The 24,215-nt window shown below is 41.4% G+C and overlaps 1 protein-coding gene across 15 annotated transcripts in view; it reads left to right on the top strand.

The window, feature by feature from the left end:
• The window catches only part of lcorl (ligand dependent nuclear receptor corepressor-like), a 122,547-nt gene that overhangs the window by 4,396 nt on the left and 93,936 nt on the right, over nucleotides 1-24,215 (top strand). For all 15 annotated transcript variants that reach the window (XR_009445871.1, XM_048528139.2, XM_048528130.2 and 12 more), the window contains exon 2: nucleotides 22,669-22,734. Coding sequence is in view for 12 of the 15 variants with exons in the window: in XM_048528139.2 (XP_048384096.1) it covers nucleotides 22,669-22,734 (66 nt within the window). In the remaining 3 variants the exon portion in view is untranslated. The remainder of the gene's footprint in view (nucleotides 1-22,668; nucleotides 22,735-24,215) is intronic.

Raw genomic sequence — 24,215 nt, 5'->3', positions numbered from 1 at the left:
GCCTTGTATTGACATGATAGGGATGCTTTCAGTTTAGTTGCCCTGTACCTCTTCAAGATTACGTGTGGTATGAATGCAAAACTTTGATCTGCTAGTTGTAGCATTAGCTAGTATTTTCTCTGCACTGTTTAGCTTGCATGAAGTCCTGTGCTGTAGCTTCACCAGGTTTGCCACTTCATTTGAATCTATCTTTGGTACTACTTCTGACATGCTCCCCTGCTTTGAAGCAGCACTAGTTGCCTGTTTTGACATTAATGGTCAAGTGTGAATATGTCAGATTGGGAAGTTAGGTAAGGTTTCCTGCAAACTACAGGCCAGAAACTGCAATGGAGCTGAGACTGAATGCTAACAGCTTTTTTTTAAAAAGGAGCCTATGAAAATCTAGGTATTTATGCCTTCTTCAAAAGAATGCTGCATTTCAAACAGGTGTCACCATTCTGACCCCGCGCCGCTTTTGTTCAGGAGCTAGTCCCTGCGCTACTGACCACTAAGCAACCTTTTTGGGCTTACTCAGTTCCTCTAAAAGTTAGTGTATGTCACACCAGCAAGAGTTTAGAAGACATTGATTGTGGTGGAATGCAGTCATGCTAGTGATGGCCCACACCATCTCATAGCTGCCTGACTTTAAGTTGTAATGTATACAACTTAATGTGATACATCTCTCAAATTACTGGAGAGTATCCTGAGTTTATCCCCAAAAGGATTGCGTCTTTAACTCTGACGCCCCGACCCACTGGAATGCCTGTGGCATTTTGAGTTCTGGTCTCTTGATTCCTGATTTTTAATTTTTTGACCATTGGCAACCTTGTGTTCAACTGTCGGGGCCCCTAAACACTGGACCTTTTTTCCTTAATCCCTCTCCTGTCTCCATTTGAAGTTCTGCTTCCTACTAAGCCTATTGTTAAGGTGGTGTACTGATGTGGCTGCATGTTTATTTTTTGCTTTATGGCATTGCTGTTGACTTGGGAATGGTAATGCAATTTATGATGTTGATAGCACTGTTACGTGACTAATCTGGAAAAGTTTTCCACACTGTTATGAATCCCCAGCTGCTGGTGAGAAGGATATTGAAGGGTTCACTAGACTGCTCATAACAGACTCAGCAGAGAAAGACACATAGGTGTACGCTAGGTAATCTATTTGATATCAGATGATTACAAGGAAGACCAAATCCATTGAGTGACTTGCTGGAATGTTTGGGAGTAGTTTAGAGTCACCAGAATGTTGTGGATCTGGAACTACGTATTGGCCAAACTGGGTGATACAGTAAGCTTCCTTCTCAAAAGAATGTTTGTAAACAATTTGGGTTTTTACAGCAATCTAAGATATTGTTTGTTGCTGACCATGGCTATTCATTTCTACTTTCTTCTAACTTCAGGTAGCTCTCCTACAGTGCGATAGTTGCATTCTTGTGTGACATCGTTCTGTAGAAAATCGTGTTATATGGAAATCACTATACATGTACAGGAAATTTGTGTTATCCAAACAGCATCCACTATTCATCAATCGCATTGTATCGCCAATTTGAGTTAACTGAATGTGTTATAGCAGAACTACCTGTACATTCATATTAACAAACTGCCATGCAGTTTAAGTTAACCTTCATACCCCCAGATTACTAGTTCACCACTATAACCCCTGTAAAAGCATACTTACTGTGAAGGGCAGCATTTTGCTAAAACCTATATTGATAGTGTGTTTTATTTTTAAGAAAGGCAGGTATCAAGGATTATTGAACTAATGGATATAAATTTAGAAATCGATTAACCAGATCTAATTTTTAATGGCAGGAATAGTTGGATGGGCTAGCACTTCTTGTGTTGCTCTAAACACAATATACCTTGTTTTTATGACATTTTTAAAATATTGTAATTTGAGTTTTTAGATTCATGAGCCTGCTGAGCGTGTCTCCTGCCACAGGACTGGAAAAAGCAGCCAGTACTACTGACTTCTGTCAACATGCGCCTTGAATTTGAAGTTGGCATGCATTTCGATAATAGGTGTACAGTGTCACTGAGTTGTGCATGGAGGTGACTTGGGAGCTAACAGATGTGGTGGGCAAATACTGGGAGTGAAGTGCAGGGAAAAATCATCCCAAATCGATCTAATTGAATTGATTCTGTTGAGAATGAGCCCTTTAAATTTATCCTATTATTTAATGCAATCTGTTACCTGTGGTGTTACTGGTACTAATGTTGTAGGCACTGCATCTGCATGGTGAGTGCACCCTCTGCAGTTGCAGCGGCAAAGGTGAAGATTTGAAGACCTTCACACTTCTGTCTACCCTGTCAATCCCTTGAGAAATCTATGTTTCAAATTTCCAGAGAATGTAGTTCCAATTTACTTAGCTGTCATTATAGGGGACCTTTCACCTTGAAGGTTTCATATGTTTCTAAAAGCATATAATCATAATGCAAGAAATAGGAGCAGGTGTAAACCTTGCTAGCTTGTTCCATCATTCAGATTGTGAATGACCTCCTATATCAGCATTTTTCTGCACTGACCCTGTATCCTTTGATTTTGTTTTAAAGATGTAGAAATCTATAGCCAAGTCTTGAACACACTTAATGGCAGAGTACCCACAGACCCCTGAGTGGTTCGGTGGTTAGCACTGCTACCTCATAGTGCCAGGAACCAGAGTTCAATTCCACACTCAGGCAACTGTCTGTGTGGAGTTTGCATGTTCTTCCTGTGTCTGCAAGGGTTTCATCGGGCTGCTCCAGTTTCCTCCTACAGTCCAAAGAAATGGAGGCTACGTCAATTAGCCATCTAAATTGCCCGTAGCGTTCGGAGATGTGTATGTTAGGTGGGATGGGTCTGGGTGGGATGCATTGAGGGTCGGTGTGGACTTGTGCTGAAGGGCTCCCACACTGTAGGGATTCCATGCTCTATGATCTCTGCGGGAGAGAAATCCAAAGATTCACTACACGTTTAAGTGAAGAAATTCCTCCACATCTCATTCCTAAATGACCTGCCCTTATTCTGAAACTGTCACCTGGTTGTGGACCCTGTGGCCACGGCAGATATACTTCCTGCTTCTATTGTACCAAACCCTGTGAATTAGATCACCTGTCATCCTCCTAAATTCCAAAGAATATGGACCTATTCTGTTGAATCCTTCCATGTGTTTTCTCTATTTCAAGAATTAATTTGGTGAATTTTTGTTGCACTCTTTTTGGCAGGGACATTTTTTTTCATAGGAAACCAATGTGGCTCACTAGCCCAGGTATGGTCTCTCCAAGGTTCTTTATAATGGTAAGAAGATCTCTTTACTTCTGTACTCAATCCTTTTGTTAAAAAATTTTGGAATGTATTTGAAGAATCAATCTAACATTGTGTCCTAATCAGTGTGTGTCCCATTTGACAGAAGGGAGGAGAAGAACATTGCATGTGTTTACTATTTTAGGGGGATATAACTAATTAAAATAATGAAAATAATAAAAAGATGTCTGAAACATTGGAGTTGCAAATAGAATAACGATCAAAGAAGGTGGCTGGCTGGAAAGAGGCAGCCTCCTGTGAGAAGTTGAAATCCTCAATTTAACTAGGCGGGGATGTTGACCAATAGTTCACTTCAAATGTGAAGACTATCAAGTACAAATTAATTTTCTCAAATCAGTACATTACAATACAGCATTGTGGCAGTAAGTTTAAAATTTAGATTAAAAAGGAGATATGCACCATCAGAGGGTGGGATACAGTGTAACCGCTGAGATGGGAGTGTTATAACATGCATAGAATCCCTACAGTGTGGAAGCAGACCACTCAATCCATCAAGTCCTCATCAACCCTTGGAAGAACATCCCACCCAAAATCAGACCCCTACCCTATCACTATAACTCCACATTTACATTGACAAATCCACTGAACCCACTCATGCCTGGAAAGAACAAACAATTTAGTATGGCCAGTCCACCTAACCTGCACATCTTTGGATTGTGGGAGGAAACTAGGGCACCGTGAGAAACTATGCAAACGCAGAAGATGCAAATTCCACACAGTCACCCAAAGCAGGAATTGAAATCGGGTCCTTGGTGCTGTGAAGCAGCAACGGCCAAAAAAAACAAAGAACCAAAGACACAGGTAGATGCCTTACATCCATGAGATGGAGAGAAGGATGCATTGTGTAGGAGTTTCCTGTGGCTATCCCCCATCTAAACAAGTATGAAAAATGTGGGGGCTGATGGACACTTATCGGAACATAGCCCTGACAGCCAAGTTTCAGGTACCAAGACTGGCACTAATGTAACGAGGGGTACGTCAGGTTCCAAGTGACAGAGGACTGCCTGATCAGGGACTCAGACAAGACGTTTCTATGCCTGATAATGAGACATTGGAATGGTGTGCTGCCTGCCTGGTGCTAGGTTCATGGATATCTCAGGGTGCAGAATATTCTCAAAGGAGAGAAAAACCAGCAGGAGGTCATTATACACATTGGAATCAATGACATCGGAAGAGAAAAGGATAAGATTTTGAGGAAAGAATGTAGGTAGTTAGGCAGGAAGTTGTCGAGGGTAGTAAGATATCCATTACCAGAGCAAAGAGCAGTCTGAGACCGGCACAGTTGGGAAAAGGAGCAAGTCAAATAGTCGTGGCAGACAGGAACAAAGCAGAGAACAAGGTAGGACTGCTAAATTGCAATTATTTCAAAACAAGAGAACTAACAGGTAAGAAAGATGAACTGGGCATGGTTGGGAGCGTGGAACTAGGATATCATAAGAATCAGATGTGCCTCAGGGATGGGCAGGACTGGCAGCTTAATGTTCCAGGGTGTAGATGCTATAGGAAAAATTGGGGGAGTGGCATTTTTGATTAGGGATAACATACAGCTGCTCTGAAGGAGAATACTCTTGAAAATATGTACAAGGAAGTTGTTTGGGTTGAGCTGAGAAATAGAGATGATCACCTTTATTGGAATTGTACTATATCAACTCTTTCCCTCCCCCACCCACCCAAAAAAAGTAGTCAGCAGGAAATTGAGAACACCTTTAGGAGGGAAACTTATCTGTAAGAATAATAAGATTAATAAAGAGAGTTTAGGACTGCCACATTAAGGATGGAGAGGAATTTAAGTGTTGTCAAGAAAATTTTCTGATTCAATGTTTACCCAGTATAGAAGGTGCAAAACTTGACCTACTCTTGGGAAACAGTCCACTGAGATGTCAGTGGAGTATTATTTTGGGGCCAGTGACCTTAATTCTATTAGCTTTAAAATAGTGTTGGAGAAGGATAGACCAGATCTAAAAGTTAACATTCTAAATGGTAGTAAGGCCAATTTTGAAGATATTAGGCAAGAACTTTCAAAAGTCGATAGAGGGCAAATGTTTGCAGGTAAAGGGAAAGCTGGAAAATGGGAAGCCTTCAAAAAATTAGATATTGAGCCCAGAGAACGTATGGTCCTGTCAGGGGAAAGGGCAAGGCTGGTACGTGCAGGGAATGCTGGATGATCAAGGAAAGACAAGGAAGCATATGATGGGTATAGACAGCAGAGATCAAGCGAATCCCTGGAAGAGTATGATGGCAATAGGAGCATACTTAGGAGGGAAATCAGGAGGGCAAAAATGAGACATGAGATAGCTTTGGCAAGTAGGGTTAAGGGGAATGCAAAGAGTAACTAGGGAGAGAACAGGGCGCCTCAAAGATCAGCAAGCTGCCTGCGTGTGGAACCACAGGAGATTGGGGAGATGCTAAATGAGCATTTTGCATCAGTGTTTACTGTGGAGCAGGATATGGAAGATATAGAATATGGGGAAATTAACATGGACATTTTTGAAGATGTTATTTCAGAAGAGGCAATGCTGGATGGCTTAAATCACATAAAGGTGGATAAGTCACTGGGTCCTGATCGAGTGTACCCTGGAACTCTGTGGGAAGCTAGGAGAGTGATTGCTGGGCCTCTTGCTGAGATATCTGTATCAATGATAGCCATAGGTGAGGTGCCAGAAGACTGGACAATGACTAAGGCGGTGCTGCTACTCAGTAAGTAAAAGCCAGGGAACACTAGACCAGATGTCATTGGTGGGCACGATGTTAGAGGGAACCCTGAGGGACTGAATTTGCATGTATTTGGAAAGGCAAGGGCTGAATGGAGGTAGTCAACTTGGCTTTGTGCATGGAACAATATGTCTCAAACTTAATTGGGTTTTTTGAAGAAGTAGTAAAGAGAATTGATGAGGGCACAGTGTGAGGCTGGATGAACACAGCAGGCCAAGCAGCATCTCAGGAGCACAAAAGCTGACGTTTTGGGCCTGGACCCTTCATCAGAGAGGGGGATGGGGAGAGGGAACTGGAATAAATAGGGAGAGAGGGGGAGGCGGACCGAAGATGGAGAGTAAAGAAGATAGGCGGAGAGAGTGTAGGTGGGGAGGCAGGGAGGGGATAGGTCAGTCCAGGGAAGACGGACAGGTCAAGGAGGTGGGATGAGGTTAGTAGGTAGCTGGGGGTGCGGCTTGGGGTGGGAGGAAGGGATGGGTGAGAGAAAGAACCAGTTAGGGAGGCAGAGACAGGTTGGACTGGTTTTGGGATGCAGTGGGTGGGGGAGAAGAGCTGGGCTGGTTGTGTGGTGCGGTGGGGGGAGGGGACGAACTGGGCTGGTTTAGGGATGCAGTAGGGGAAGGGGAGATTTTGAAACTGGTGACGTCCACATTGATACCATATGGCTGCAGGGTTCCCAGGCGGAATATGAGTTGCAGTTGAACAGTTGCATCCCAAAACCAGTCCAACTTGTCTCTGCCTCCCTAACCGGTTCTTCCTCTCACCCATCCCTTCCTCCCACCCCAAGCCGCACCCCCAGCTACCTACTAACCTCAACCCACCTCCTTGACCTGTCCGTCTTCCCCGGACTGACCTATCCCCTCCCTACCTCCCCACCTACACTCTCTCCGCCTATCTTCTTTACTCTCCATCTTCGGTCCGCCTCCCCCTCTCTCCCTATTTATTCCAGTTCCCTCTCCCCATCCCCCTCTCTGATGAAGGGTCCAGGCCCGAAACGTCAGCTTTTGTGCTCCTGAGATGCTGCTTGGCCTGCTGTGTTCATCCAGCCTCACATTTTGTTATCTTGGAATTCTCCAGCATCTGCAGTTCCCATTATCTCTGATGAGGGCACAGTAATGGATGTGATCTATATGAGCTTCAGTAAGGCGTTCTGCAAGATTCCTCATGGTGAACTAATTAGCAAGGTTAGATCACTTGGAATACAGGGAGAATTTGAGTTTAGAAGGCTGAGGAGAGATCTAATTGAAACCTACAGATTATTGAATGGCCTGGACAGAATGGACTTTGGAAAGACATTTCCATTAGCAGGAGAGGCTAGGACCTGAGGACACAGTCTTAGAGTAAAGGGAAGACACTTTCTAGAACAGAGACGAGGAGAAGCTACAGCCAGATAGTGGTGAATGTATGGAATTCATTGCCGCAGTGGGCTGTGGAGGCCGATCATTCTCTATTAAGACAGAGACAGATCCTTGACAATCAAGGAGATCGGGGGTTACGGGGAGAAAGTTTCTCAAATGCCTACCAGCCACGATTGAATGGCAGAGCAGACTTGTTGTGTTCCTCTGTCTTATTACCTAACTAGCCATTTGGGTATAGAACTGGCTTGAAGGTAGAGGGTGAAGTGTGCTTTTTAGACTATAGGTCTGTGACTAGCAGTGCGCCAGGAGGATTGGCACTGGTTCCACTGCTTTTCATCATTTTATGTGAATGATTTGGATGTGAACATAGGTATGGTTAGTAAGTTTGTGGGTGATGTTAAAATTGGCGTAGTGGACTGCAAAGATGGTCACCTTCGAGTACAACAGGATCTTGATCAGATGGACCAATAGGCCAAGGTGTGGCAGATGGAGTTTAATTTAGATAAATGTGCAGTGTTGCATTTTGGAAACCAATCAGGGTAGGACTTCTAAACTTCATGGTAAGGTCCTGGGGAGTGTTGCTGAACAAAGATGTTTGAGTGCTGGTTCATTGTTCTTGAAAGTGGAGTCGCAGGTAGACAGGATAGTGGAGGTGGTGTTTGGTGTACTTGCCTTTATATTGTTCAGTGCATTGATTAAAGGAATTGGGAGGTTGATGCAGGACATTGGTTAGGCCACTTTTGGAATACTGTGTGCAATTCTGGTCTCCCTGCTATAGGAATGATCTCCAACTTTAAAGGGTTCAGGACAGACGTATAAGGATGTTGCCAAGGTTGGAGGGTTTGAACTACAGGGAGAGACGGTTCAGCTGGGCTTGTTTTCCTTGGAGCATCAGAGGCTGAAGGGTGACCTTATAGGGATTTATAAAATTGAGGGGTCAGGATAGGTAAAGAGCCAAGGTCTGTCTTCACAGTGGTGGAATGCAAAGGTAGAAGTTAATGGTGAGAGGGGAAAGATTTAAATGGGACCTGAGGGGCAACTTTTACACGCAGAGCATGGTGCGTGTATGGAATGAACTGCCAGAGGAAGTGATGGAGGCTGATACCATTACGACATTTTTAAAAGGCCTCCGTTTGGATATACCGGTAAGGAGTTAGAGGGATGTAGGCTAAATGCAGTTAAGTGGAACTAGATTTATTTTGAATATCTGGCAGAGTTATACTGAAGGGTTTGTTTCTGTGCTTTGCATCTCTATGACTGGATGGTGCAATCTTGAAACAAAAACAGAAATTGCCTGAGAACCTCAGCAAGTCTGGCAGCATTTGTGGAGAGAAAACTAAGTCACGTTTCAAGCCCAGTGACCCTTCAGAATTTTCACATGATGACTTCCAGCCCTAGGCTCTCGAGTTAATAGCAATCTGGCCTGTCAGTTTCCCTTAGCATCTTAACTTACGTAAATCTCCTACATTCCAGGAAGTGCAACCTTGATTTTCTTTTTAATGAGCTCTCCAGTTTTGATCCTTGGGGTTCAAGTATCATTCTATCAAACTACATCTTCAAGGGCAATTTAGCTTCTTTGAGGTGTGGGACCTAGAATTGTCCACAGTACGTCAGCAGTGGTCTATTGCAAGCTCTATATAGTTGAAACATAACTTCTACTCTCTATTCTAGATCCCAAATATAAAGGCCAACACTGAACAAACCATTTCAACTATACCTGCCCTCTGTTTCATCATTTTGGAATTTCATGTATTCTGAAGTAGAAGACTTTGCATTTTTGCACCGTTTAATCCGTTTAGTGTAGAATTAGCTACTCCATTGTGGGAGGTGATGGCCTCGAGGTATTATTGTTAGGCTGTTGAACAAGAGATCCCAGTAATGTTCTGGGGACACAGGTACAAATTCTGCTGTGGCACATGGTAGAATTGGCAATTAAGATTCATGATATGTTAGGAAAAACCAGTCAAGTTCACAAGTTCCTTCAGAAAATTTGTCTGTACTATGTCTCCAGCTAGTCAGCCAATTTCATGACGTAAACAGTTGTCTTCAGTAGCTTGAAATTGTATTGTATTGAGAAGAAACTCTTGTGACATTAATTGTGAATTATACTGGTGGTTAGTGGTGCTTGCTCTTTTTTTCCCTCTGGCTGTATTTACATTTTTAGACTTTATCTTAAAATGTGTTGTTGGCCTGTTAAATTAGTAGGTGCCTTCTAGAGCTGCTTCTTGGTAGTCTTGCAAAGTGCATGTGAGAGTTGGGAAGTTTAGTGGCATTCTTACTGGTCAAATAGTTTCACCCCTGGGTGAAGGCCTCAAATGAACAATGCTTACTTTGGCATTGAGAGACTGTGTCTGTGCATATATCCGTAAATAGGTACATTCATGTGAGGAGCTCAAATAGCTATGGTACTTAATGTTATGTATTTTGCTTAATAGACAATTTTACAACATTGATTTGTTTTTGGCGCTGAATGCTCAATCATAACTTGCTACTGAAGTTCAAAGTTTGGCTGTTTCTTAAAATATGTAGTAATCACTTAGTCAACTAACATATGGGTCATATAAACTACTTCATGTTGATTAGTGCTTATGAGAATGAGTTACACTGCTGGGGTTTGGAAGGGAAGAAAAACCTGAAGACCCCGAGATCTGTAATTGTCAGCATTTGTTTGGTAAATGCTCCAGAAATGTCTTCTAATGTAAAGTTGATGTCTACGTTCCTGTAGTAAAACAGTTTGTACTTCATGACATAGTTGGTATCTGTAATAGATTGCTCAGTCAGCAGCTATGTGCAAGCAAATATTCTGATTCTGCTGATATGGCAGTTAGCTTTATTTAGTATTAACAGGCAAACGCCTACGTTTCAGCGCACCTTCACAGTTGGTCTTTATTCCATTGTAGGACTAGCGTCTTGCTATCTGATCAGCAATAACTATATGATCTGAAATTGTCTCCCTGAGCATGTGTACATGTGTTGAGTCATTAGGCACTGGGCACAGCTATGTAGTCAGTCTCTGATGCCCTTTGTTATGCTACCCCTAGCCATCTCTTCATGGAATGCATAGAATTTTTTGTCCCTTGGTAGGGAGGTGACAGCTCATCAAGTCTGAACCAAAGAAGGGGAGCTATCCAGTCTAATCTCATCTTCCAACTCTGGGTCTGTAACACTTTTAAGTTACAGCAGTGAATTTCCACCTCATGTTGATCAAAATAATACCCTGCCTGTTAGCACAGGGGTTTTCCTTTGTAGTATGTTGGTTCCACCTCACAGAAAACATATGAAGAAGTTTATTAGAATAGTGAGTGTCTGAACATTGACCGATAACTTTTGGAATTAAAATTTTCCTCTCCTTTTCAATACTGTCCTCCAAATTCCTGTGAATACTCTTTAAAAATATGCAGTCTGACCCCTTTTATTAATAAGTTCTGGACCTTCTCTGCATTCCTTTTCTACTCAACTTTCCCATAACTCCTTGTTAATCTGCAGCAAGCATTTCCTTTTACTGTAGTGAATGACCTTAATCATAGTTCTTTAATACATATATCCCACAGTACTGTTGTCTCCCTCTAGCTCCACAAGGCCTCTTTCTAGCCTCTGGTGCAGCAGACTACAGTATTCCAATCTGGCATCTTTTCTCTGTTGCAAAATTCTTGCTCCTTTACAATCTTCTTTTATAATTGGAACATTTCTAGTAATGGCTTCTCTTTCTGTCCCTGTGCTCTTGCATCAAAGTTGATTTTTAACTTCCTCCTCTTCCTGCAAGCTACCAATTAACAATGTCACTGAGAGAAAAAGAACCAGCATTCTCATGTAGAGCTGATGCCCCCATGCTTCATTTCTCCATTCCTTTGTGGCTTTTGTTTTTTGAGGACTTCATGACAAACAGTGCAAGATACAGTTTTCACCAGGGAGCACATGTACTCTTGTAACACATTCGCATCTACCTGTGTGTTCTACCCTAGGCTTCTGACCTCATTTAATTTTTTCACCGGGTGGATGTGGACACTCTGAATGTTCTGAAAAGAACCAGGATTAGTGTGTATAAAGAAAACAAATAATTTGGGAAATGCTAACTTCACCTATTTTCCGGTAAGACCTATTGTGAGACTCAAATTGATTCTGATGCAGATGCTTACAAAAGCAGCTTGATTCATTTGGCCAAGCAGCATCTTAGGAGCACAAAAGCTGATTTTTCGGGCCTAGACCCTTCATCAGAAAAGGGGGATGAGGAGAGGATTCTGAAATTAATAGAGAGGGAGGGGGTGGCGGACCGAAGATGTATAGAGGAGAAGTTAAGTAGGGAGGGGATAGGTCAGTTTGGGGAGGACGGACAGGTCAAGGGGGTGGGATGAGGTTATTAGGTAGGAAATTGAGGTGAGAGGAAGAACAGGTTAGGGAGGCGGGGACGAGCCAGGCTAGTTTTGGCAATGCAGTGGGGATAGGGAAGATTTTGAAGCTGGTGAAATCCACACTGATACCATTAGGCTGCAGGGTTCCCAAGCGAAATATGAGTTGCTGTTTCTGCAACCTACGGGTGGCATCATTGTGGCACTGTAGGAGGCCCAGGATGGACATGTCGCCTGAGGAATGGGACGGGGAGTTACAATGGTTCGTGACTGGGAGGTGCAGTAGTTTACTGCGAACCGAGTGTAGATGTTCTGCAAAACGGTCCCCAAGCCTCCGCTTGGTTGCACCTCCCACTCGCGAACCATTTTAACTCCCCCCTCCCATTCCTTAGATGACACGTCCATCCTGGGCCTCCTGCAGTGCCACAACGATGCCACCCGTAGGTTGCAGGAACAACAACTCATAATCCGCTTTAATACCATTGGGCTGCAGGGTTCCCATGTGGATTGCACCAGCTTCAAAATCTCTCCTCGCCCCACCACATCCCAAAACCAGCCCAGCTCATCCCCACCTCCCTAAGCTGTTCTTCCTCTCACCTATCCCCTCCTCCCACCTCAAGCTGCACCTCCATTTCCTACCTACTACCTCATCCTGCCCCCTTGACCTGTCCATCTTTCTCAGACTGACCTATCCCCTCCCTACCTCTGCGCTGATACTCTCCACCTATATTCTCCTCTATCCATCTTCAGTCTGCCTCCCCCTCTCCCTATTTATTTCAGAATCCTCTCCCCATCCCCCTTTTCTGATGGAAGGGTCTAGGCCCGAAACGGCAGCTTTTTGTGCTCCTAAGATGCTGCTTGGCCTGCTGTGTTTATCCAGCTCCACGCTTATCTCTGATTCTCCAGCATCTGCAGTTCCCATTATCTTTGATTCGTTTAGTATGTAATTACAAACGTTTATGATGTAGGTTCACGTACCTGCATTTTGTCAATTTTAAATAAGAAAACTTGTATTCTGAAATATTTTCTAAGTTGTATTTTGTTTATTTATCACTGCATTATTTAATGTGTGCAGCTCAAGCTTTTGGATCTTATGAGTAAGATTCAAAATACAGATTTGAGGGTCTCGGGATGGTTGATGTTGGAGCAAAGAGACTGAGTTGGGCCCTGGTAGGCTGTAAGTCGGAGTATACTTTTTGTGGAGACATCAGATGTAACATTGACGGTTACTGATCAGGGGCTTTAGTCCAGCTTCTCTTATGCCCCAGTGTCAAGGCCATGCAGCAACCTGGAAAGAAAGACCGATGCTTAAGCCTTCCAAGGGCAGGATTGGTGACTGTCTGGGCCTCGCTGCTGGTATGGTCTTAAAGGACAGAGTTCTCACGCCCTATTTAGTTTTTCTACACCACCTTTGGGTAGAAAGTGGTTTCAATGTTAGGCAGTTCTTTTCCCACAGAATTGAAGATTTCTTGAGGGTTGATTGTAGGTTTATTTGTTGTAGAACCTGCGAGCTGATAAGTTCCTAGCTATGTGTAGATGTTGTGTAAATAGCCTGTTGCAAATGATAGCTGTCATCAGTATAGCCTCCTGAGTTAGTTTTGTTTTTCTAGAGGGAACAGGGATGATATGTCTGGATTTCTGTTCCCTCCTCACTAACCAGAGGATACCGATTTAAGATAATTGGCAAAAAAAAACTTCATACAAAGTTTGGATTTGGAGTGTATTGTTTTTAAGTCAGGTGAAGCGGATTCCGTATTAACTTTCAAAACAGTTGAACGTTTACTTGGAAAGGAAATATGCACAGGTCTATGGAGGAGGAGGAGGAGTGTAACTACTTGGCAGTCTTTCATAGAATAATGATAAACCAAAAATCCTCATGTTCTCGTACTATAAATTGACCTTGGTGGTCATTCAGGTAGTTTTTTTTCTTCCTTTGGTGATCACCTAGAAAGGAAGAATCTCTTGTCTTGATATATTAGACATGAGAACGTGAGCATTTACATATGTTGGTGTAACTTTTCCAATTTACTGCTGCCTACTTATCACTCAGGCGTCATCTGCCTTGGTGAAACTGTCCTTTATCACCTCCAGATACTTAAGTTGCTTGTGATTGATTTTCTGCTGTAACATTATCTTACTCTTGGCTTTCATTGATTCAAAGTCAATCACTTTGAAATTAAACATACAGAATAGTTTAAGATCACTACAATGTGAAATTAAGGATTTCTTCCCTTGTATGGGATAACAACATTGCAGTTTATTTAGCAGTATTTATAAAAGTTACTTTTAATAAAACTGAGCTGTTCTTTTTGTCACAGGTATAGTCCAATGTTGGAAATGCATTTTTAGCACTATTATTTTGGCTGTTCCAACCAAATATATTTCATTTACTTGGCTGCGCTTGATTTCAAACCTGAGCACTATAGAAATGTGGAGATTGTTTAAGGAATGCATACTGCATGTGCTCGATATGTTTGCCCCGAGCAGGTAGGGGAGATGTGCTCGAGTGAGGGAGCCTCGGTTCTCGAAGTCGAACAGCTAGTTAAGAGGAAGAAAGATGGTTATATAAAAGGTTTAGGAAATGAGGATCGGGAAAGGCTCTAGAGGGATACAGGTTAGCCAGGAAGGAGCTGAAGAAAGGGCTTAGGAGAGCTGTAAGGTGGCATGAGAAAACCTTGGCAGATAGGATCAAGGTAACGCCAGGGATTTTTATGCGTACGTGAAGAATAAGAGAAATTACCAGAGAAAAGGTGGGGCTGATCAAGGCTTTAAAGGGAATTTGTGCACAGAGCCTAAAGAGATAGGAGAGGTCTTTAATGAATACTTTTCTTCGGTATTCACAACTGAGGGGGACCTAGTCGTAGGGGAGGACAGTGTGAAACAGGCTGGTAGGCTAGAGGAGGTAGATGTTAGTAAGTAAGATGTACTAGGAATTTTGAGGACTTGAACATAGATAAGTTCCTTGGGCCTGATGGGATTTGTCCAAGGATTCTATGGGAAGCGAGGGAAGAGACAATAGGGCCTTTAGCGATGATATTTTCATCCTCACGGCCCACGAGTATAGTGCTGGAAGATTGAAGAGTGGCAAATGTCATTCCCTTGTTCAAAAAAGGGAATAGGGATAACCTGAAATTACAGGCTAGTTAGTCTTCAGTGATGGGCAAATTATTGGAAAGGGCTCTGAGAGATAGGATTTATGATCACTTGGAAAGGCACAGTTTGATTCATGATAGTCAGTGTGGATTTGTGAGTAGAAGATCAGGTCTCACAAACCTTATTGAATTCTTTGAAGAGGTGACCAAACACATGGATGAAGGTAGAGCAGTGGATGTGGTATACGTGGATTTAAGTAAGGTGTTTGATAAGGTTCCCTGTGGTAGGCTCATGAAGAAAATAAAGAGGCATGGGATGGGGCAAATGTGGCAAAATGGATTCAGAATCAGCTGAATCCTTATAAGACAAAGGGTGGTAGTGGTTGGAAAATATTCAACATGGTGCTCAGTTGCGAGTGGTGTACCACAAGGATCTGTTCTGGGACCTCTTCCATTTGTGATTTTTGTAAATAATTTGAATGTAGGAGTAGAAGGGTGGATTAGTAAGTTCGTGGATGATACGAAGGTGGGCCGAGTTGTGGATGGTGCTGTTCTCGGTTACAAAGGGACAATGATAGGATGTAGAGCTGGGCTGAGAAGTGGCAGATGGAGTTTAACCCTGAAAAGTGTGAGGGGATTCATTTTAGAAGGACAAATTTGAAAGCAGAATACAGGGTTAACAGATTCTTGACAGTGCAGAGGAGCAGAGGGATCTCAGGGTTCATGTCCACACTTCCCTGAAAGCTGCCACCCAGGTGGATAGAATTGTTAAGGCATGTGGTGTGTTAGCTTTCATTAATAGAGGGATTGAGTTCAAGAGCAGTGAAGCTATCCTCCAGCTACAGAAAAGCCTGGTTCGGCCACATCTGGAGTATTGTGTCTAGTTCTGGTCACCTCATTACAGGAAAGGTGTGGAAGTGTTGGAAAAGGTGCAGTGGAGATTTACCAGGATGTTGCCTGGAATGGAGAAGTTCTTGTGAGGAACAGTTGAGAGAGTTCGGGCTTATCTCTTTCGAACATCGAAGGATGACAGGTGACTTGATAGAGGTGTACAAAATGATTAGAGGTATAGATAGTGGACAGCTAGAGACTGTTTCATAGGGTGGAGGTAACTGTTACAAGGGGGCTTAGTTTTAGAGTGGAAGTAGATTTTGGGGAAACGTCAGAGGTAGGTTCTGTACTCAGAGTGGGAGGGGTGTGGAATGCTTTGCCAGAGAGTAGTGGAATAGGTCTCATTATGGGCATTTAAGCGGTTATTAGTTAGGCATATGGATAAAAGTATAAGGTAGAGGTGGAAGTTAGATAGCCCTTAGGTTTATGGTAAAAGTTTGGTGCAACACCGTGTGCCGAAGGGCCTGCACTGTGCTGTCTGGTTCTGTGTTCTCTTCAGTACCTGGCAAAATGTAGTTGTATGTGATTGGTAGAAGGCCAATATTTGTGTGTAGAAAATAACTTTGCTTTCTTTGGATGCTTGAAATGTTTCGGCCAGTTTAATTTAGAATTATACTGAAAAATATATTGACATTTGCTGTAGCCACCTGTGCAGACCAAGATACTGGAAACTATAACAAAATAATCACTGTCTCATTTTGGTATGGAAACAAAATAAGTTATTGGAGGTGGTCTGAACATGCAAATAACCAACCATGTTACTTTAATGTAGGTAATTTGGGGATTTAAGCAACTTTCAAATGAGGATGATATGTGATCCAAGAATTTTTCTTTTTTGGATCCTGCCTGTTTTATCCACCCTGCCCTATATTTATTAGCTTGCTTTGTCATGTTCAAATTGCAAGCGACTGTCTCTGCTTTCTCATCTCAAAAAAAATGAAGTAGCCTTCCTGCTACCTGAATTAAAATAAATATTTTCTAATCAAAATCTTCAGATGTTATGAGACAGTTGTGGAGCAGGGGTGACTTGAGGCCTGGCCTTCTGACTCAGAGGTAGGTTCACTCACTGCCATAAGAGCTCTCCCTGAACTAAAATGGATATTTTTAATCAACTTGTTCAGAGATGCGTAATAACATCTCTGAAGTGGTTGTGACTTGCAATTGGGTCTCCTATCTGAGGTGGAGATACTACTTCTGCACCATAAGAACCTTTTGAATTAGGACATTCTAAATGTGATTATGATCAACAGATGTTTTGCAGCCTGACTTGTGTTCCAATGGTATCTATGAAACAGTCACTATTGGTGAATTATTTAAAAGCATTGCCTATCAGTGTTCTCAACAAGTGGGATCCACAGTAAATGTGTCCAATAACCTCATTTCCATGAATGAATTAGAACACTGACAGTAGTAGGCAATCCAGTCCTTCAAGCCTGCTGTGCCATTAATTGAGACCACGCTTGATCACCTACTTCGATGTTGCTTTTTCTGTGCTATCTCTATATCCCTTAATGTTTCTAATATATAGAAATTACATCAATCTAAGTTTTGAACATGCTCAATGACTCCCAAAGATTCTCTAACCTCTGAATGAAGAAACTTCTCATCTTCATCCTAAATGATCTGACCCTCATTACAAGACAGTATAGCCTGGTTTTGGATATCCTTGGCCTACCCGAGGAAGGAATTCTTCCTGCCTGTATCTTGTCGAGCCATATCAGAATTTTGTATGATTAAGTTAGATCACTACCTGTTCTTCTAACCACCAGAGAGCATACTGTTTTCCTTGTCTTAACTTTATCTTGGTATTCCTTTGCAGAACAGTAAAATCTTCTCAATCCTCAAGATTACCATTTTTCTTTTTAGCTTCACACATTATTTAGACGAGCGGAACTAAAAATTGCTTGTATTTAATCTCATTGAAGAACGATGAATCAGGCCTGCAAAAGCAAATAGGGGAAAAAAAACTTTTTCAGATTGTAGCAACTGCAGATGTGGGAGAATCTGCTTAACCAGATACAGTTTCTGTGTATATCCATTTAGGTGTGGAAGAAACTTCTAAATGCAAATCTTAGCCGTAAACGTAAGGAAAATTTATATTTTTAGAAAGATTACCTTTTAAGATCACCACACTTAGTGAATTCTTGGCTTCACAATACAAAACTCTCTGCAGGCATTTCTGCAGTTTACCCTTAAAAGGACATCTGGTCTGCGTCTTGTTTACTTATGTTCAACATATTTCGCTTAACCACCATCTGTCTTGGTAGCCTGTTTTAAATGACTGACCTGTTATCACAGACCACCAATTATGAACATTCTTTTCATTGTCTCATTCAAAACTCATCTTAATTTGAAAAAAAAATCAAAACTCCCCTTTTTCTTTCACTGAAAACAATCCCATTGTGGTACAGCTTTCCTCTTAATTCCTATTCCTGGCTTTACATTTTTCAGCCTATACTAAAGCTCTGTGTAGTTCTGCCCATTGGAAAACGCTTGAACATTGACATATGGATTTCTGCAGGATTATCCTCTACGCATTCACTGACTTCAAGGCACTGAGCTAACTTGGTGCTGTCTGAATTGTTGTGTTGATTGCTGTGCAGCTAGCACTAACCATGCTGGTCTTTAGCTACACATGACAGAATCCACAAAATTATTACTTAGTAAATTTTACTTGAAATGGTTAACGGAATGATTTTTAATCATAATGGATAACGTGGGAAACTGTGGCCAGACGGTTTCCTAATACTATGTTGGAGGGTGAGGAGTTTTAAAGTTAGGGATATTATTTCTCTCTCCACAGAATAAATGGAGACCCTCCAAAGACTACATCAAGTTATCGGGGGGGGTGGGTTGCCACTGAATTAAATGTCAGCACATCTGTGTTTAAGAGCACCGAGTAACACACCACTTTGGCATAGGTCTTTGTCCTTTTGGTGAACAAAACTGGTGGCCAATTACATCAACATTCGAGCACCTTTCACCAAAAGTGTTCCTCTCCGGAATCCAAACATACTGTCAAGGTCAGTTGCTGCTATATAATCACACAACTGCAATCTTTGCACATCTGAGAACTCGCAATTCCAAAATGGTTTTTAAATTCTAGTCCATGTTCATGCCCCTCCTTATTGCCTGTCCTCCATGCTAGCTGTTGTTTAAATGTTGGCTTAAAAGTGTTTTATTATGTTTTCTTATAGCTCCAGTGCTATATTAATACTGGTTGTTGTACAGCCTTGTCAGATCATTTGGGCTTTGCGTTTTTGTCTTTTAATTTTAACCTGGCATTTGTCTCTTTGCCATTTTTGATTCTGATTTTAAAAAGCAAACATACTTTTGACCAAGCTAGACCTCCCCAAAGTCTACTATGAATATAGCCTAGATTCTAATTTTTAAATTGTTTTTCTGAACAATCAAGTATAAGGTGCAGTGTTCCATATGATTGGATTGGGCCATCACTAATCTTTAATCAAAACACACTTTATTCTTACAACTAAGTTAAAATGCAACAAAAAGGAGATTGACATAACTTTATTGAAATACTTAACAAGACAGTTATTATTTTAACCACTGATCAATTGTTTCAGTATTGGCAGTGTACCATAGACATAGCTATTAATGTCTCATGCTGTCTGTCTGGTCTAGTAGAAAAAAACCCAAAAGAGTCAATCTGCCCTTTTTGATATTTTTTTAAAGAGGAAGCTTGTCTAAAACTTCCCTCCAACAGCAATGAAAATCATCAACTAGCTGAAAGCAAAACTAAAGTTCCTTTTGGGGGCAGAAAACAAACTGAAAGAACTATGAATGTTGTAAATCGGGAACGTTACTAAAGTTGTCGGAAAAGCTCAGAAGTCTGGCAGTGTCTTGGGGGGATAAAAGTTAACATTTCACGTCTAGTGACCCTTCCTCGAACCGCTTTTCTTTTCCTCTCCACATGTGCTGCCAGACCTGCTGAGCTTTTCCAGCAACTTTGTTTTTGTTGCTAAAATTCATTTGGGTCTGTTTGAGGCTGAGCCTGCCCACTCGTGATTTTCTTGTCTTTCTTTAAAAAGAAACACCTATCGAGAACTCTGGATAACAAAGTGTGGAGCTGGATGAACACAGCAGGCCAAGCAGCATCTCAGGAGCACAAAAGCTGACGTTTTGGGCCTAGACCCTTCATCAGAGAGGGTCTAGGATGAAGGATCTAGGCCCGAAACGTCATCTTTTATGCTCCTGAGATGCTGCTTGGCCTGCTGTGTTCATCCAGCTCCACACTTTGTTATCTTGGATTCTACAGCATCTGCAGTTCCCTTATCACTTATCAAGAACTCTGTTGTTTAGTAGCTGCCTGTCTGATGGAGACATTTTTCACAGCTAAAATAACACCCCTCTGCAAGAGAAACAGGACAGAACATACCTCTTGAAGGCACAACATTGTCTCACGTACCCTACCGAGTAAAATCTAGTTTACAGTTGATAACTGTTCCCTGTATCTTTTTTCCTTGCCAGTGAAGCTCAGTTCTTTATCCTTAACAATCATTCACATTTGACCTCTGTTCATTCCCATCCATTGTGAACAGGGTGACCGTCTCTTCCTCCACTTTCTTGATTTTCTAGTCTTTTGTCGTGATCGACCACTGACTTTGCTGCACTGTCTCTCAACTGTTTGGCTGGGTGTGACTGCACACTTGATTTGGCATTCATTTATCTAAATGTAGTCAGAAAATAGCTTTGCTTCTGTTTCTGTTGCTACACTATTATTTCTAGTATTCCTCAAAAATCTACTTCTAATCTGCTTTATCTACGTGCTGCTCTTATGTGGAATCACTTGTAAACTTTCTTCTGTTTCTTCTGCTTTCGATTGTGGACACATCTGCTTGTCCAGAATTGGATGTCGGATAAGCTATTTGATAATTTGGCATTTGGAGGATTCAGAAGAATTGGTGAAAGGTAGAGCTGGAACTTGCAGCCATAATGCTGTCCAGGTTTATGGAAGCTGTGACACTATAATAAATGAATTTATTTTCAGTTAATAAACTGTATTTGAATTTTTTGATCATGTTCATGGTATAGTAGGCAATAACCAGATGTCTCTTAGTGATAATAAGAACTGCTAGTGTTGGAGTCAGAGATAAGAGTGGAGCTGGAGGAACACAGCAGGCCAGGCAGCATCGGAGGAGCAGGAAAGCTGGTATTTCAGGTCGGGAACCTTCAGAAAGATGAAAAATTTTGAGGCAGGGTCCCAACCTGAAACGCCAGCTTTCCTGCTCCTCCGGTACTGCCTGGCCTGCTGTGTTCCTCCAGCTCCACGCTGTCAACCAGATGTCTGTTTCTATCTTTATGTAAATGTGAATAGTTGAGCGCAGGCATCTCTCTTCAATAGCTGTGACTCCCTTCTAAAGTAAAAGACTATTGGTGAGACTGTTGGTAGCTTTGCCAATATTGTGGCTATAATAAACAGGATTGAAGAACTGGAGCAACATTTGCAACTTAAGTCTAAATTAACGAGTGTCATGTCAGTTTGTACCTTTTGTTTAACTATACATATTTTTAGTAGCTGTTTTCAGAAGTTGTCATTTGCCAGAAGGATCTTGTCTTTAGTGTTAGGTGATTACTCTGTGAATACCCAAATTCCCAATAGAACAATTGTTGTAAAACCATCTTTTTAAGGATCATAAACTGTTTTTTTTTAGTTCTTTTAGTTTCCATCGAGTAAGAGTCTACTAATGTGCATTCTGACTCCTGGCATGCATTGAGTGATCATTGAAGTCAAGCAAACCCCTTCACCACTTCCTTACCAATGGTAATCCTAACTGTCTCATGCTCCACTTTCATTTTGAATGGTGCTATCAATTACCTGTCTTTATCTCTCACCAATTATTACTGTTTTGGAGAAGGAAATTGGATTTCTGAAAATAGGCTATGAATTGTAACATATTCCCGTTATAGCTCTCTTTACCCTCGTGTCTTTTGTTGCACTTGGTTTCTTCTTCTTCTCCTCCTCAGGGCCTCATAGCACTTTCTCCAGCATGAATCTCACCCTCCTCCATTGTCTTTGATTCCACAGGACTGGGAAGGTATTCTAGAGACCACTCTTACCTTCAGTGCTGGTTGCCAGCTTCAAATTCCGAAAATGATTATTTTTGTGGAATGCTTCTGTCTTAAAGTCCAACATCTATGCATATAGTTAGTTTTTTTTGGACTGAAGTGACCAAATTCTTCAGTTTTGAAGAGAATGTTTACATATAGATGTGTAATTTTATGTACATTGTCCAGAGCTTTAAGCAGCTCAAAGATTTCTTAATGTGGCAGAATTGCATTTCATCTGCAGCAGCTGTTATGGTTCAGCTGTGTATATTAAGCTGATGAATTACAAGTTGCAGAATTTTAGAGCCAACTTCAGGAATAGTTATTTGTAAAGAAATCTGAGCATCCCAAAGAATGTCACAATTAATGGATCATTACTTTGGCAAATATAGTGGCCAGTTTACATGCAAATGAGAATGCTTGAGTAATTCTTTTCTGGTCATCTTGAGTAAAGGATAAATTTTCATCAGTACATTGAGAGGTTCTTGATTTATGTGAATATTGTCAATCAAATCTTGATGTCTACCTTGTAATGTCTTCTAAAAAAGAATAGCTCTGACAATGCAGCTGTTTTCAGTTCCCAAAGTGTTAGTCTGGAAAATACAATCCAAACCTTGAGTTAACCTGAAGTAGGAAGCTTTTGACTCCAAGTACAAATCAGCTGTTTGCACTACCCAAACTACATGAGTGCTTGGAGCTCACTCATGCATCTCACTTGTCAGTTGCTGGCACCACAGACAGCATTGTAAGAAGATTATAATTTTAGCTGAAGCACGAATTATACTTGCAAAAAAACATTAAATTTTATTCAGACATGGAGTGAGTTATTGTTGGAATCTTGGTCGTGATAAAGTTCATTTAACACTTTGTGTCAATATATTCTTTTCCTTTTGATCTAACATATTAACATTTTAATTACAGGATTCGAAAGCATCTTGGAAGGGCTTTATGGACCAAGGTTACTGAGAGACCTCAGTTTATTTGATGGTAACATGTTTTTTCGAATATGACCATAGGAACAAATTTAATTATTCGATGTAAATTAAAAATTTTGTGATTTATGCTGTAGTGGAATTTTAATTGTTTTTGTGCATTTGATTGGAAACGTAATTGCAGGTTTCAGTTACTATTAATAATTTAATAATTCAAGCTTTTTTGTTCTCTCCTTACTCACCACACACACACACACCACCCCCCCCCATCCTGACTCTGCTAAATTGCGTATTTCCTGCGTGGTCTCTAACTTTAGATGCTTGAGCTTCAATTAACTTATTTATTAGAAGTGTACCTTTATTGGGAAAATGCACAGGTATCTGATTCTCATTTGTATGCATCCAACTGGTAGCATGTTTTGACTTCTCCACCTACCATTTCCTAACCAACCATTAAAAGGATAATATGCTAAGAGCCTTTTTACTCTGCCCTCTTTCAGTGTACTACCAATTATATTATGTAAGCATACAAATGAACTAGTATTTCTAAAAGGAGATTCACATTTTGTGATTATTTCCATTTTGTTGCTATCCCTTTTTGTTTTATTCACTCCTGGGGCGTGAGCAACATTAGCTTGGCCAGTATTTATCAGTCATTGTTAGTGGCCTTTGTGAAGGTGGTGGTCAGCTGCCACTTTGACCCTCTGCTGTAAGTAAAGCCACAAGGCACTTTGGGGGGGAAAATTGCAGAAATTTGACCCAGCAACATTGAAGGAGTGGCAATACACCATACATGCCTTAAATGGTCGGAGCATCGAGTATAAAATTTAGCAAGTCACATTGCAGCTATATAAAACTTTGGTTAGGTCATATTTGGAGTATTGTGTGCCAGTCTGGTCATAATACTAAGAAAGATGTGGAGGCTTTGGAGAGAGTTCAAGGGAGATTTACCAAGACCTTGTCTGGACTGGACTGAGTTAGTGGACAAATTTTAGTTGTTTTCAATAGTGTCAGAGGTTGAGGCAACGAACCAGATTTGATCAGGGACCTCAAAGTAAAGGAGCCATTAGGAGGTAGTGACCATAATATGATAAGTTTTAATCTGCAGTTTGAGAGGGAGAATCGGAAGTGTCAGTATTACAGTTGAACAAAGGGAACTATGGCCACCTCCTCCCTCATAGCTCCAAAGTTCAGTGGTACAATACCCTAGCAGAGATGGCAGTGGAACAACAATGGCAGGTATTTCTAGATATTATGTAGAAGGTGCAGGATCAGTTCATTCCAAAGAGGAAGAAAGATCCTAAGGGGAGGCAGGGGTGGCCATGGTTGATGAGAGAAGTTAAGGACTGTATAAAGATAAAAGACAAGATGTATAACGATGAGCGGGAAGCTGGAGAACTAGGAAGCTTTTAAAGAGCAACAGAAGATAACTAAAAAGGCAATATGCAGAGAAAAAAATGAAGTATGAAGGAAAACTAGCCAAAAATATAAAGGAGGATAGTAAAAGCTTTTTTAGGTATCTGAAAAGAAAAAAAA

The sequence above is a fragment of the Stegostoma tigrinum genome, chromosome 1, assembly GCF_030684315.1.
Source record: "Stegostoma tigrinum isolate sSteTig4 chromosome 1, sSteTig4.hap1, whole genome shotgun sequence".
Taxonomy (NCBI): Eukaryota; Metazoa; Chordata; class Chondrichthyes; order Orectolobiformes; family Stegostomatidae; genus Stegostoma; species Stegostoma tigrinum.
This window is presented reverse-complemented; position numbering and strand designations above follow the sequence as displayed.